The sequence below is a fragment of the Corapipo altera genome, unplaced genomic scaffold, assembly GCF_003945725.1.
Source record: "Corapipo altera isolate COAL_440 unplaced genomic scaffold, ASM394572v1 181b, whole genome shotgun sequence".
Classification (NCBI taxonomy): Eukaryota; Metazoa; Chordata; class Aves; order Passeriformes; family Pipridae; genus Corapipo; species Corapipo altera.
In genome coordinates, this window is record NW_020884963.1 from 352075 (window position 1) to 367536 (window position 15462).

At 58.5% G+C, this 15462-nt stretch overlaps 2 protein-coding genes across 5 annotated transcripts in view; one reads left to right on the plus strand and one right to left on the minus strand.

Moving 5' to 3' along the window:
* LOC113957224 (NADPH--cytochrome P450 reductase) overlaps positions 1-6617 on the plus strand; it is a 28973-nt gene extending 22356 nt beyond the window's left edge. For all 4 annotated transcript variants that reach the window (XM_027664481.1, XM_027664482.1, XM_027664484.1 and 1 more), the window contains 9 exons: positions 267-365; positions 995-1111; positions 1844-1962; positions 3068-3249; positions 3391-3540; positions 4100-4367; positions 4860-5005; positions 5229-5314; positions 5557-6617. In XM_027664481.1, the coding sequence (XP_027520282.1) occupies positions 267-365; positions 995-1111; positions 1844-1962; positions 3068-3249; positions 3391-3540; positions 4100-4367; positions 4860-5005; positions 5229-5314; positions 5557-5701 (1312 nt within the window). In that variant the 3' untranslated portion in view covers positions 5702-6617. The remainder of the gene's footprint in view (positions 1-266; positions 366-994; positions 1112-1843; positions 1963-3067; positions 3250-3390; positions 3541-4099; positions 4368-4859; positions 5006-5228; positions 5315-5556) is intronic.
* Positions 6618-7383: 766 nt separating this feature from the next.
* Positions 7384-15282, minus strand: TMEM120A (transmembrane protein 120A). Its single transcript, XM_027664485.1, has 12 exons — positions 15177-15282; positions 12853-12971; positions 12277-12393; positions 11767-11826; positions 11019-11114; positions 10659-10748; positions 10192-10257; positions 9975-10036; positions 9633-9725; positions 8860-8924; positions 8225-8293; positions 7384-8136 (listed from the first exon to the last, which is right to left on the minus strand). Exons 1-12 carry the CDS (start codon positions 15249-15251, stop codon positions 8023-8025), a joined length of 1026 nt encoding a protein of 341 aa, XP_027520286.1. The 5' UTR covers positions 15252-15282; the 3' UTR covers positions 7384-8022.
* Between the last annotated feature and the right edge of the window lie 180 nt (positions 15283-15462).

Below are 15462 nucleotides of genomic sequence, written 5' to 3' on the forward strand. Positions count from 1 at the left end.
CTCTGGATTTCTGTTCTGACTGGAGACATGGTGGGTTTGGTACCTTTGGGGATGGCTGTGCTGGTTGTGATGCTCCCAGTGAGGCTGCGGTTTCCTCTTGGTTTGGGGTTTCTGCACAGCTTTCCTGGTCCCTCACGTCTGGAGAGGGGCAAAGGGGTGGAATTTGCATTTGTTTTTGAGCTGCAGCAAATCAACCAAAGTATATGCTGGTTCCAGCTGTACTTTGTGTTTTCCAGTTTGACTTTTTTTTCTCTTTTCTCCCCCAGCATCCGCCAGTATGAGCTGGTGGTGCACACAGATGTGAACATGAACAAAGTCTACACGGGAGAGATGGGCCGACTCAAGAGCTACGAGAACCAGAAGCCGTAAGTGCCAACCCCCTGGGCAGGGTGTATGTGGGGCAGGGCTTGGCTGATGGGTCCTTGATGTCTCTAACAACACCTGCTGTGTGGGCAGTGTCATTTCTGCAATGCAGTAGGTCTCTGCCCAAGAGGAACGGGCTCAGACCTCCACTGGGACTCTGAGAGTCCCCAGTTAATGGATCATTAGTGGTGAGGAGATGCCTGTGGCCCCATGTGCTGCTTGGCTGGTACATCCACAGCATCTGTCTTGAGCCTTTCCTTGCCTGGGGTGGCCAATACATGATGGCTGCTGGCAGGATTGCTGTGGGAGATGAGCTGTATAAACTAATCCCGACCTGAAATATTTCTTTGAGATGTGACAGTTCCTCCAGTCCACTTGTGTGTCACTTGTTCTTAATGGGACAGAAGCTGTTGACTGCTGGGCTGTGCTTAGAAGGAAAAGGATGTGCTTTCTGTGCCAGTGTGGGTAGCAGCAGGATCATAGTTTGGTTTGTGCTGTGGTGGAGTGTGCTTTGGAACATGAACCAAATCATAGGAGCCTGCTCCATAGGCAAAGGGAAACATGGCTGGATACCAACAGCGCCATGAGCCTGCAGGAGCATAACCCAGAGGGCCCTTGTCTTTCCTTCCAGACCGTTTGATGCCAAGAACCCCTTCCTGGCCAAGGTTACAGAGAACCGCAAACTGAACGAGGGTGGAGAGCGGCACCTGATGCACCTGGAGCTGGATATCTCCAATTCCAAAATCAGGTAGTTTTCTGTGGGAGACTGCTCCTTTATTTTGTCAGGAGCAGTCTGCAGCAGGAGCAAAGAACAAGGATGTGGCACCAGCTTCATCCAGTACTTCAGTGATTACTTAACACTGCCCCTCTGGGCTTCTGTACCAGGTACCCCACGTCAGGACTTTCTCCCAGCTCTTGCACTGCCTGCTTTGGGTCCCTCCCACCCCACAGACCTTTCCTGGCTGAGCAGTCCCAGTTGAAAGAATTCTCTAGGAATCATTAAAAAAATGAGAGGACAGATGAACTGTGAGAGAGAGGTGGGGATGGCTCATGCCTTGGCTTGCCTGGCTTAGGTGTTCAAGCATAGGGGGAATAAAGCCTTGCTCCTAAAAATCCTCTCACTGGCTTAAATTGCTTAAATTGTTAGAAAGTCACAAATCCAGGTGGCTTAATGTAACAAAGTACTGCAGAGGTTTTGAGCAGCTTTGCTCTGTGCCTGTCTGGGAGTTGGTCTGTCTTTGCTGGAACTCTGACCTCGTTGAAGTCTCTGTCTTGGAGGTCCCTTGTAAAAACCCTGGTTCTTAAAACCGTTATCCCACAATGGTCCTTCCTGCTGTTACTGTGGGCTCTGGGGATCCCTGGTGGTGCAGCAGCTCAGATCTGCGTTGTCCAGCTGCCTCTTGCACCAACCCACTTGTCTTCTGAGGGCAGACAAGAAGTGGTGCAGGTGTTGCATCTGTTCTCCTGTGTCTCGTGCCAGGTACGAGTCCGGGGACCACGTGGCCGTGTACCCTGCCAACGACTCCTCTCTGGTGAACCAGATCGGTGAGATCCTGGGCACGGATCTGGACACTGTCATGTCCCTAAACAACTTGGATGGTGAGTATGGATGGACCCCTGAGGGTCAGCAGTTCTCCTTCAGCTGTGGCCTTTGTCCTTCCCACCAGAGCAGGGTCCAGATCACCCTCAGGTCCCATGGGGCACCTCCAGGCAGACAAATGTCCCACAGCCACTCTGAATGCTGTGCTGTTCTAGCAGTTAGCACAGACCTGTTTGCTGAGAGCAGCTGAAGTGGGTCAGTTGTGAAATGTGTTTAGTGTGCCCATTCAACAACAACTTATGTAACAGCACACTCCTAATTACAGAACATCAGCCCACCAGAGCATCCCTCAGCCGCAGCAGCCCCAGAGCTCCACAGGGCCCTCAGTGTGTGAGATGTTCTTATTCAGGCCTGAGAGGAGGCACAGGCTTGGAGACTGAACTGCCAGGAGGGAGCACTTGTACTGGTACAAAGAGCTCTTCCTGGGCAGCGTTCCCAGCAGAGCCAGCCTCTGGCAGGAAGGAGATGCCAGCTGCTGCCCATTGCACTCCTGGAGCAGCACAGCCAGACCTGAAGCATCAGATGTGCTGGCCCAGAAGCCTGAGGGAGCTCCTGGTTTCAAGAGAGAAAATGGTTCTAATGCACTGCTGGAGCCTGTAGCCCCCTGTGCAGTGTCTCAGGTTGTCCAGCCTCACACTGTCATTCCTGTCCCTTATGGACAGGAGTCTGAGCACAGCTCTCTGTGTCTAAATGAGTGTAAGGACACTTTTGAGGCCAGGTCTGATAGAGGTGTACGCGTGTGAAGCCAAATTAGCTGTGGAGGGGAGCCCCTCTGCTTGGTCTGCGGGTTTGCTGGACATCTCAGGGCAGAGAGCCCTGTTGGAGACCACAGGGTAATATTTTTTGCTGCTAAACTGTCACAGCATCTGTGAAACACAGAATGGGCTACTGGGAGAGGGAGCTGCCTGGAGAGGGAGGTGCTTCAGTGTGGAACTGGGGCTTTGGCCCACAGGCTGATCGGCCTTAGGGCTGCTCTCTCCTCCCTGGAGCCTTGCTCTGTCTCCAGCCCTCACACACCGTGCGTAGCTGCCGGCACGAAATCCCTTTGACATAACAGCACGTAGTTGCTGATTTTCAATTTTTCTTTCTCTCCCTCTTCTCCAGAGGAATCCAACAAGAAGCATCCCTTCCCCTGCCCCACGTCCTACCGAACAGCCCTGACGTACTACCTGGACATCACCAACCCTCCCCGCACCAACGTGCTGTACGAGCTGGCCCAGTACGCCACGGACACCGGGGAGCAGGAGCGCCTCCGGAAAATGGCCTCGTCCGCTGCCGAGGGCAAGGTGGGAGCGCTGGCCCTCCCAGCAACACTGCTGGGCTGAACTGGGTGCTGGGGGATCCCCGAAGGGGTCGTGCAGAGAGCCCAGGGGGTGTTTGCCAGCCACGAAGGGAAGTGGTCACGCGTGTGCCCTCCTTGCCCGCAGGCCCTGTACCTCAGCTGGGTGGTGGAGGCCCGCAGGAACATCCTGGCCATCCTGCAGGACATGCCCTCGCTGCGGCCCCCCATCGACCACCTGTGCGAGCTCCTGCCCCGCCTGCAGGCCCGCTACTACTCCATCGCCTCCTCCTCCAAGGTGAGTGTGCTTCCAGCAGGGAATGAGGCTGTGGAGGGACCGCTTCAGCTGCAGCTGCACAGCACCACGGTCTTTGGCTGGGGAGTGGATGTGGGGGAGCTTGTCCTGGTGATAATTTCCATCAGAGAGGCAGCTTTAGTTATCTCCTTGCATGAAGTTATCCCAGCTCTCACAGGGTCTGCAGAGGGTCTCAGACTGCAGCCAGCTGTGTCCCAATACCACCTGCACTCCCTGGGGCCCTGCTTCTCTTCACCCATCAGCCTGGCTGTTAGGACTTGGAAGAAGGTGGAATTTTAGGGGCTGGTCAAAATTCACTCATTACTTTGTGCCTGAAGCCCTGAGGTGGCTGGAAATACCCAGGGAAACTCCGTGGTCCTGTGATGAGTCAGGCACAAGACAGAAGCCCCAGGAGGGGCATGCAGGGAGGAATAGCTGTCCCAGTATTAACATTAGGTTAAACTTCTCCTCATTCCTGAGCACTGAGGGGGAGCTGCGTGGGCTGAGCTGTGGGGTTGCTGGGCCTCCCTCTCTGCGTGGTGCCAACATCCCTTCCCTGCAGGTTCATCCCAATTCCATCCACATCTGTGCCGTGACGGTGGAGTATGAGACCAAGACGGGCCGCCTGAACAAAGGGGTGGCCACCAACTGGCTCAAGAACAAGGTGCCTGACCAGAACGGGAGCAGCTCCCTGGTGCCCATGTACGTGCGGAAGTCGCAGTTCCGGCTGCCCTTCAAGCCCAGCACCCCCGTGATCATGATCGGGCCGGGCACTGGCGTCGCCCCATTCATCGGCTTCATCCAGGAGCGGGCCTGGCTGAAGCAGCAAGGTGAGGGCCCAGCAACCTGCTTGGGGCTGGAGCTCCTGCAGGACAGGGTTCTGTGGGGCCAGTTGGTGCCTCTGAGGTGCAGCTTGTGCTGCTCATGTTGCTAGTGGGTCCAGCGAAAAGCAGAGGAGGTGGGGCAGGATGAATAGGAGCCAAATGTTGCCCAGCATGAGGATGCTTTGTCCTTCTCTTGGCCAAGGAGGATGTTTGGGGGGTGGATAGACCTGAGGCAGTTCTCTGACTACATCTCCAAATACCTGCAGTCAAGTCACACTCATTGCTGAAGCCTGTGGCCACTTCTGGGAATCAGACTCAAGCTTCCCCATATAACCAGAAGCAGTTGTGCAGCTCTGCCTCCCCTGGCCTGGTAGGACCAGGGGAGCAGAGAGGACAGGATTGGGACTGCTGGGATTGGCAGGACAAAGGGAGGGTGGGGAGGGGGACAGGGTTGTGGGCTGCCAGGGGCCAGCTGATGGAGGCTGTGTGACCCTGCAGGCAAAGAGGTGGGCGAGACGGTGCTTTACTACGGCTGCCGGCGCGAGCGGGAGGACTACCTGTACCGGGAGGAGCTGGCCCGCTTCCAGAAGGAGGGAGTCCTCACCCAGCTCAATGTGGCCTTCTCCAGGGACCAAGCTGAGAAGGTACTGCTCTAGTCCTCCCACCACTTGCTCCTGCTGCTACACCCAGCTGTGGCCTTGGGGCTGGAGATTCCCAGCCTGGATGGCCCGTGGCAGGCAGGAGCACCCAGCACACCTCCACTGTCTCCAGAGCCTTGAGCATGGGCTTGGCTTCCCCTCATCGCCCCAACCTGTGGTCTGGGGGGCTCTGCTCCTCTCACCTCATTCCCACCTTGTTTCCTGCCAGGTTTATGTCCAGCACTTATTGAAAAAGAACAAGGAAAACATCTGGAAGCTGGTTAATGAGGGGATGGCTCATATCTACGTGTGTGGGTAGGTCTGGTGGCAGGGAAGGGACTTTGGGAAAACATTCCTGTTCTCAGGAAAATTAGTGTGACTCAGTTTCCCCAGCTGTGCATTACAAGCCCTGGGAGGGTTACACTGTCTGGATTCCGGGGGAGTGCAAAGGGCCAGGCAGGCAGGCTGGAGTGAACCCTCTGTGTTCGTGTGGGGAGGTGACAGGGCTCTGTGACTCTGGTGTCATACTGTGTCACTCATGATCCCTTTGTTTGCAGCGATGCCCGAAACATGGCCCGGGACGTGCAGAACACCTTCTACGAGATCGTGTCCGAGTTCGGGAACATGAGCCAGGCCCAGGCCGTGGACTATGTAAAGAAACTGATGACGAAGGGCCGGTACTCTCTGGATGTCTGGAGCTAAAAGCAGGGCTGGCGGGGCTGGGGAGAGAACGGGTCCCCAGGTGTGGGCCCACGGGAGGTGCAAAGTGCCTGCTCGCCCACGGCTGCTGTGGGTGACGGTGTCAGCCCCACCCCACAGCTACCCCGGTGTCACTCCCAACCCCTCCTGGGCCACAGCAGCCCCTCGGGACAGGCTGTGTACCCCGGGGGTTGGAAGGGGTTGAGAGGGGCAGGGGGGTAGCTCAGCTGCTGTCCAGGAGCCGTGGTGACCCCGGCACCCCAAGGCGCACCTCGTGGCACCAGCATTTGCCTTGAGGTCAGGGACACAGCTGATGTGGGGCACAAGGGATGGACGCTGCTAGAAAGCTCTGGGGTCCTTCTCTGAACACGAGGTGTTGCCTTATCCCTGGGGCTGGAGCCCACCCTGGCCTGCTGGCACGGCAAAGGGGTGGAGGGGCCGGCAGAGCCCTGCGCTCCCGCCGGGTGTGAGGGCCTGGCCTGGGCAGCCATCTGTCCTCACCTCCCTCGTGCCCTGCTTGTCCAGCTCTAGGATGTGGGGCTGGCAGCTGGCTCTGGGCACAGAGGTGCCCTGTGCCCCCCAGACCTCACCACCCCCCTGCTCCTTTCCTGATGCCTGCCTTTGCTCCAGCACGCAGCGGGAAGGGGGTGACTCCTCTCCCCTGGGGAATAGACCCAGTTGTGGGAGGAGGGGTCTCAGTCTATAAGGCCCTGCTTGCTCCCTGGGGTCCGGCAGCTCCCCTGAGCCCAGCCCCTCCCTCACACTGTGTATGGTCATTTTTTAAATACTGTTTTTATTTTAACATCTTTGTGATTTAAGCATGGGGGAAAACAAAAAGAAAAAACAACCTTTCAGGCTGTCCAATGATTGTAAATTATTTAAATACATTTGCCCTTGGAATAAAAATGCTGTGTCTGTAGTTTGCTTCCTACCCTCTCTCTGCTCAGCCAGAGGGCAGAGGGAGGCAGGAGCATTGGATGATAACTGGGAGGAAACCTGGGGTCTGGGTGGCAGCTCTGGGTTTAGGCTGAGCTGGGGGCAGCCCCTACTCTGAGTGCTGGGACCTGGTTGGGGGGAGGATGGCAGCTCTGGACTGGGGTGCTGCTGTGCCAAACCTGCTCTTTGGTTCTTCTGGAGCTCCTGGTGGTGGTACAGGGTGTCTCTTCCCTGAGCTGCAGGGACACTGAGGTCCTGCTGGGCTCCTTGGATGACCAAAGCTCTGGCCACAGCCTTGCACAGGCCAGGGGTGCCATGGAAGGGAACTCACAGCACTGCCCACCTGGACCTATGGGGGTGGTAGTAGGGGCACAGGGAGATGGGGTTTCACAGAATCATGGAATCATTTAGGTTGGAAAAGCCCTCTAAGACTGTTGAGACCAACCCTTAACCCAGCACTGCCAAGCCCACTGCTAACCCACATCCTCAAGTGTCACATCTACATGGTTTTAAAATCCCCCAGGGATGGTGATTCCACTGCCCTGCACAGCCTGTGCCAGGGCTGGACGACCCTTGGGGTGAAGACATTTTCCCCTAATATCCAATCTAAACCTCCCCTGGCACAACTTGAGGCTGTTCCCCTTGTCCTATTGCATGTTACCCAGAAGAGACAGACCTCCCTCCAGCCTCCTGTCGGGGAGGTTGTGTCAGGACACCCTTCTCAAAGAGCCAAAACCACAGAGCATAGAAACTGTTCCCAGACCACCCCAGTGACCCAGGGCAGCGCCTTCCCTTTATTTTTACATCTGCACCCTCCAGAGATGCCAGCCCAGGGTGCTGTTTGTGCAGCTCCAGTGTGAAGCCTGGCCCAGGCTCTCGGTGCTCCCCACCCCTCCCGAGCCCCAGCCCCCTCTTCCCTGTGGATTGAAGGTGAGGGAGGAACTGGAGTAGGCACACCCTGGAACCCAGGACTTGTGCACAGCCCCCAGCTGCCCTTGCAGTGATGAGGCTGCCCCAGGGCCTCTGCCTTCAACACACAGGGGCTGCAGGGCTGGGGGGGAAAGGGGGAGCCTCGACCATGCCAGGAACTGTGTGAGGCAGCTGCCAGCCTTGTCCCAGTGGGATGGGGAGCACCAGCATCCAGAGAACATCCCAGCAAATGGGAGTGGCTGTCACAGGGTGCTCCTGACTCCGGGTGAGTGGCTTGGGCGTGGATCCAGCACCGCAGTGAACACCTGGACTGTCCAGGAGCAGGGCCCAAGCTCTGTCCCACACCCAGGCTTCCAAGGAATGGGATGAGACACCAGAGTCCGGACGGAATCAAGGAGATGTGGATGGGAGATGGAGGCAGTGGGGAGAAACAGTCCTGGCCCCCACACTGCCCCCCTTCAATTCTCCTTTGTGTCTTTGTTCTTGTTCTGAAACTTCTGGTGGACAACGCGGAGGGTGGTGAAGAAGTTCCCCAGGAAGAGGATGGAGAAGGGGAGGCCGCACATGAGGACCTGTGGGAGGCACAGAGGCACAAGTCAGCAGGAGGGACCTGCCTGGGGCATCCCCCTTCCCAGGGCAGCCCCCCGGGAGCCCCCTTACCTGCCACTCCTTGCATTCCGGGTGCTGGAGCATGCGGAAGAGGGTGATGGCGTTGTAGAGCTGCCAGAACTGCAGGAGAGAGGAGATTGAGGGGGAGCTCTGCTCTCAGAGGCTCCATCCCATGCTGACACTCATCCAGCTGCTTCCTCTGGGCACAAACCCCACACCGACCTGATGTGAGGGCAGTGAAACCCCATCCAGGCTCAGGGTCAGAGGGCTCATCCCCAGAGGACCCCAGGTGGGACATCCCCTCCCCTTTTGTGCCACCTGGAGCTCAAGCGCTGTGAGAAAGCCTCAGAGCAGTCTTTGCCCATCAGCCTCTGACCAAGGAAGAGCTTTGGAGAGGATTTGGAAGGCTTCTCACCACAGCCCCTTTGCTCTATTCTGCACTTGGCAGAACTGCCCCAGGTCCTCCCCATCTCATTGCTCCAGTTGTGGAGGCGGTGGGTGCTTTGGAGGAAAAGGCTCAGCGTTTGTTGGAAGCATTTCCCTACCCCTGGCATCCCATATCACATGGCTGCAGCAGCCTGTGGGGACTGTGGCATGTCCAGGCTGCTGACCCCACAGCTGGGACTGCAGCACGACCTGCTCCCACCTGAGGCTGTGGCCTCTTGCAGGGATCAGTGCAGACTCACATGCCCAAAGAAGAGGAAGGGAAGCAGGAACGTGAGGCCTCTCCACATCCAGGACTGGAAACCCTCTGCAAAGGATGAAGGTTTGTGTGAGGACCCAGAACAGGCTGGCAGGGAGCAGATGGAGCCCAGTGCCTCTGGACACGGGCAGCGAGACTCAGTGCCCACTCTGTGCCTGGCTGAGAAGGGCCTGCCATGCCAACCTCACCGTGGGCACCTGTACTCTTAGGGGGGATGGTGGCAGGGATTCCTAAGACAGCAGAGGAAGCTGCTCCAGTGGAGCTGCCCTCGCCCATGCTGGAGCCCCTTTAGCCCAGCCCTTGGTGTCACAAGGGCCTGGGAGGTGACAGCCCACACACAGTACCTGGGGTGTTGGAGGGATATTTCATGTCTGAAAGAGCTTCCTGGGGAAAGTTTGGATGCCAGGAGCCACATCCACTGCCACCTCGCATCCCGAGGGAGCCAGCTGTGGGCTGGTGGTCCCAGGAGAGCAGGAGGAGGGGGGGCACCCAGCCTGTGGGCTGCTGCTGCCCTATGGGAGATGCTGCTCTCAGAGCTTTGGCTTTACTTGTAGCTTTTACTGTTTCTGCCACTGACAAACCACAGCCAAACTGACTTCGGACCAAACTGCCACCCTTACCTTTAACAGAACCCACAGCTCCCAGTTAGCTGAGGCTGGGCTGGAGCTGGGAGGGAGGCTTGGGCAGCCACAGGCCCTGCAGCAATGGTGGGTCCAGCTGGACTGGGACAATCAGTAAGGGGAGATCCCAACTTACCCACAGTCAGATCCATGTTGTGCCTCTCACCCAGCGCTCGCAGGCGGTACAGGCACCCACTCTGGTAGTAATACTGCAGGAACTGCACAAAGCCTGCAAGGAGAGTGTGGCTGCCGTCAGCAGGGGCCCAGGGTTTAACTCTTGGCCCCAGCTCCGTGATGACCTTGCCCACAAAGATCACCCCAGCGCCAGGGAGGTGAGGGCAGGACAGAGTCCAAGGGAAAACGCAGATAAGCCGAGAGCTGTGAGCAGCTGCAGCCAGGTCTGCACGTGCTGCAGAGCCCCACAGGCACGCTCAGCACCCCAGACCAACCACAGTCCCTGTCCCAGCACAGCACTTACTCTGGTACATGGAGAAGGAGAGAAACTGGTTCCTGAACATCTGGTACATGAGCCCATCTGGCCTGTGGAGAAACGGTGCTGACTGGGGGACATGGGGCTGGGAGTGGACGGCCAGCCCTGCCCGCCCCACAGCCCCTGTGGCTGCAGGTCAGGGCAGCAAAGGCCCCTGTGCCAGAGCCACCCACAGCCCCCCGTGGGATGGGGAACACACACTTACCATGTCAGCATGACACCTGAGAGGAAGGTGGAGATGTAGTGATGAAAAACCCACCAGCCTTTGATTCTGGAAGGCAGACAGAGAGAAGGGGCGTCAGGTCTTGAGTGTGAATCCCAACCCAAAGGTGCACTAGGAGAGTGGAGCAGCCACCTGACAGCTCCCAGGGCAAGATGAGGAGTGGGGCTGGTTGTGAAACATCCGTGCTTGGAGCAGGACCCGGCGCCTCCGGTCTGGGCAGCACCGGGAGCTGGGGCCCTTCCAGCCGCCGTTCCACCTTCCCGCACCACCTCCACACGGGGAGTTCCTCCTGCCCCGCTCCTACAGCTCGTACCAGGGCTTGCTACACACCCTGAGTAGGAGGGAGCTGCTCCCTCGGGAAGCTCAGAGCTGCTCGATGGGCCCCAACCTCCCAGCTTTGCAGAGAAGGACCAACTCGCTGCACCCCCTCCCCAAGCCCAGGGACTCACTTGGATCCATTGTTGATCAGGATGCTCTCCCGGATGGTGAGGGTGCAGTAGTACCACACCAGGAGGAAGTTAAAGACGGCATCTGTCACCCTGGTGTCACACAAAGGAGGGTGTAAAGGGGTGTGTTGGGGGCACTGGCACTGCTGTGGGACACCCACCCACCGCGGGCAGGGACCTGCTCCCCCCCCCACACCACGGCCACAGCAGGACTGCAGCAGCCACAAAGGCCACCCCACCTCCAGGGCAGCGTCCAGATCCTTTATCAGGATCTCCAGTTCAGCTCTGGACCTTGCAGGATGGGAGAAGAGGACACAGGGACCCTGGGAGGAGATCTCTGCCCAGGATCCAAGCCAGACTCACCGGGAGTTGAAGAGGAACCGACAGGAGGAGGAGACAATGAGTAGGATGATGGTGAGGTAGAGCTTGAACTTCTCATATTCATCTTTATAAGCAAACCTGCAGGCAAGCACAAGGACTTGGAATGAAGTGGCTGCTGAAATGCTGTATCCTCCCACCCCACCCAGCTGGACAAAAGTGATGTCCTGTTTGGAACCTCTGGGACATACTTGGGAAAAACCTTGCCTTGGGGATATTTCTGAGAGGAGAACACACCAGGCTGCTTCCACACAGGTGGGACACCTTCAAGCACTCCAAACCACCCAACAACCTGTCTGATGGCCCAGACTTTGGGGAAGCTGGGCAGACTGGAGTCTGCACATGTCTCCAAGAGGAGGATTGGGAAACAGAAGGAGAGGGACACAAGCTCCTGGTTGGGCCTCTCTGGCATGGGGAAGGCTCTCCTGGGCCAAAACCAACCACTGGTGTTTCCCCAAGGGAAGAGGAGGGGGAAACCCAGACATGGCTTTGGTGGAGGATCCTTTTTAGCTTGTCAGAGCTAATGGTCCATCCCAGCCCAGTGGCAGGAGCTTGAGGGGGAGTCAAGGATTTGGCTCATTCTGTGAAAGGATGCAGAAAACAGCCCAGGAAGGGAATCTACACCAGGTGGACCAAGCCAGCCCAGTGTCTGGCCGGGAGGAGCTGTTGTTCCTGGTGCCAAGGGGATCCCGAGCCAGGCAAAGCAGAGGTGGCAGCGAGGAGGGAGCCGTACTTGGCCTGTTTGCTGAGCAGTGTGACGTTCACATTCCCGAGCACCAGACTGAGGTACAACCTGGGGAGAGAGCAGAGGTGTCAGGATGGGGACCTGCCTGTGGAGCTGTCCCCTCTCGTGCCACTGCTGAGGCCAGGGATGAGCTCCCTCCCAGCTGATTTCCACTTGGAGCTGCCAGGTACAAACGCTCTGGCATCCCCTCCCCAGGGCAGGGGGACGGGTGGCCGAGCACACACCCCACCTCCCGTGGGCACTGGGGTGTTCACCCGGGCTTCCCCCCACACACAGCCACTGTCCAAGGGTGGATGAAGGCCCCGAGCAGGCAGAGGAGCGAGGAGGAAGAGGGCAGTGCTGCAGAGGCTCCTGCCCAGGTGTCCTCTGGGGAGCCCAAGTGGAGCAGCAGAGCTGTGACCCCCTCAGGAGCAGGGTGACAGCAGCCTTACAGCCTTACAGCCACGGGGATGTGGAGGGTGGACCTGGTGTTTCACCCAGAGCTGAGGTGCCTCTTACCCATTCTTCTTTGGCAGATAGGCCTCCATCTCAAAGAAAACATTCTGCCTCTCTTTAATCAGGTTCTCGGCCTCTTGGATAGAAGATACCTGCTCGGGACTCGCGTGGGCTTTGCATCTGGGGAGGAAACACAGGCACTGGCATCAGGAGAGCCTCTGCAATGTGATCAGCATGTGCTGGCACTCCACAGGTGACTGACTCGGGCAAGGACACCCCAAGGACAGCAAAGGCAGATGGGAGGCAAGTCCATAACTCTGTCAGGCTGGGATGTTGCCCAAGAGAAGGAAGCAGGAATGGGAGTGAGGTGAGGCCAGAGGAGTCTCTCACCCTCGAGGAAGGATGGGGAGAGCCTGGTGCAGGAGCGTGGCAGTTCATGGTTACCTGCAAAGCCCTTGCAAGCTCTGAACTGCAAACGGGGCACAAATTGGGGCACAAGGAAGGGAGGATGCGGAAGATCTGCCTCTCACAGCACTTTGCCATGAGTGAGGCTGCAGAGAGCTTTGTATTTCAGACACGAGGTGAGAGCTCCATCCTTGCCTCTCTCCCCTCCTGTGCTGTCACAGGACACCAACTTACTTTTTGAGGGAGACCGAGAGCTCCTTCAGCCGCTTCTTCTGCCGTGCGATGGAGCTGGAGATCCCATCCTGGAGCTTGGTTAGCTCCTCAAGTTTCTGCTTGTACAGCTTGTGGTTATCCTGGGAAGGAGAGACCAGCAAGCATTAGAGCTGCCTGCCCAGCCATCCCTGTCCTCGGGCTCTCCACAGGAGCACTGCTGATGCTTCTGTTAAAAAATGTCCTCAACTTCACCTGCACAGCAGCTGGGTCAGAGGAGGGGTGGCTGCAGAGGACCAGGTGTGTTTGGGGACAGCCTGCAACCAGCCCTGCTTCCATGGGGATGCCCATCCCCAATCCCAAGGAAGGTATCTACAGGTGCAGGCACATCCACAGGACACAGCCTGGTCCTGCCCTTGCACATCCCTCGTGTCCAGCCACCTCCAGCTGTGGGCTGTGAAAGTCCAGCCACCAATGTGGTGATGCTCCCACAGCTGGGAGACCACTGACAGTGCACAGAGGATAGAAAAGGCTTGGAAAGAAATGTTGTTTGAGCCAGTGCTGTAACTGAGGGCCGTGGTAACCCAGAGCGATGGTTTTGAGTGCTGGGATGGGATAAGTACTCTCTTTGCCTCCAGGTTCATGCAGCACCTGCTGCTGCCCTGACTTGTGGCTCTGGGCACCCCTGGGAAGCTGGAAGGAGCCTGTCAATGAGCTGGACAAAGAGGACGGACTCACAGCAGGGCTGCAGCCAAGTGCCTGGTAACCCAACCGCACCTGGGAAAGGCTGGATGCCACTCTCCACTATATTTAGCAAGGAAAGGAGAGAGTGTGCGGGATCAATGCTGCTGCCTGTCCAGGTCAGCTGGAAAACAGCCTCACCTCAGCCACAGCAGCCTGAATGCCACTTCCACTAGGGAATTACACGCTGCTCACAACAACCCTTGGACTAGACCTTGGCACACAAGTTTTAGCTCTTATCGAGCAGCAGATTTGATCAGCAGATTTGAAAGCTGTTCCCAAAGGAGAAAGGTGAAACTCAGAGCAGAGGAGGGAAACCTTCTCCCTCTGGTAACAAGCAGTAGCAGATCTGGATCCCAGACAATCCCAGCTCCCCAGCAGTGATTTATGTCCCTGATCTCTCCCAGGGCATTCCCTGCTTGGCCATCAAGCTTTCCTGCTCCCATCTGGAGTCACCTCCTCCTCTTGCTCTGGAGTTAACTGTGAGCAAGTGGCTTTTGTGACAAGTCCTTTAGCTGTGTCAGCATCCCAGCACCACGCTCAGAGACAGCTTGGATCAGGAGCCACCTTGGGAGGAGGTTTCCAATGGGAAGGGCCAGCACTGTGTGGCTGCACTCAGTGTTCGAAGTGGGTGACCCGGGACATCCACACAACCCCTATGGAGCAAGAGGAGGTTTCTCAAAGCCTCCCTTGCCCCAGATCTGGGCACAGCAGCGACGTGCCCGCAACAACATCCGCTTCGCCCCGCTCCCGGGGGGGAAAGAGGGGGAAAGGGAACTGGTGCAGCTGCAGCTGAGTGACCTGAGCAGCAGCAGGGGATGGGGTTAGCCAACCTTTCCCTTGGGTGACCCTGTCTGAGCTGAACCCTGCCCACTCCTTCCCCCGGCAACCCGCGCCCTGGGGATTACACAAAGCAGGTGGAAGCACCTCTGATACCTGTCACCTGCCTGGCACGGAGCCCCCGGTGGGCGGCAGGGCACGAGAGGGAGGGGGACGGGGTACGGAGGGTCGGGACAAGGAGCCTGGCCGCGGTGTGCCCGAATTCCCGGTGATCCCGGCCAGCGGGGCAGTTTGGCTCCGGGCCGGCCCGAGCGGGGCTGACAGGGGCGATAAGGAGCGATAAGGAGCGATAAAGAGCGTGAAATGGCATCTGCGCTCCCCGTCCGGCCGTGCCATGCCAGCTCCCAGCCCTTGGACACCGGGAGGTCTGGGCTCTCCACGCCAGCTCCCAGCCCTTGGACACCGGGAGGTCTGGGCTCTCCACGCCAGCTCCCAGCCCTTGGACACCGGGAGGTCTGGGCTCTCCACGCCAGCTCCGCGCCGGGCCGGGGGCTCAGACCGGCGGACCCCGGTCCTTGGCAAGCGCCGTGCCCGGCACAGCCTGGCACCTCCGCCCCGCTCCCAACCGCTCTGCCCGGGCGCACAGGGCTGGGACGCAAGGAAAAGGGGAAAAGCGGCCGCGCTCCAGGAGGGAGCCGCCGGCTGCCCGCGGGACCCGTTGGAGATGCTGCGGGGGGCGCCCGCGGCGGATGCCCCAGGGCGCTGTGCCGGTCACCGCGGGGTGCCGGGGCGGCCCCCGAGCCCCCCGGGCGGGGGTGCGGCGGTACCTGGATGCGCTGGAAGCCGTCCTGCAGCTCCTCCCACTCCCGCAGGCACTCGGCGGCCGAGGCGCCCGCGGCCATGGCGGCGATGGCGGAGCCCGGCCCGGCCCGCGGCCACCGCGCCGCTGCCCCGCCCCCTTCCGGGCACGCCCATGGGGGGCGGGGCCAGCCTGGGGGGCGGGGCCAGGCCGGCCTGTAATTCCCATTACAGGGATTCTTCCTTTCGTAGGAATGTTCCTATTAGGTACGAGTTGTACTCTGGTATGGAGGTGACGTCTATTTAAAACAGTTC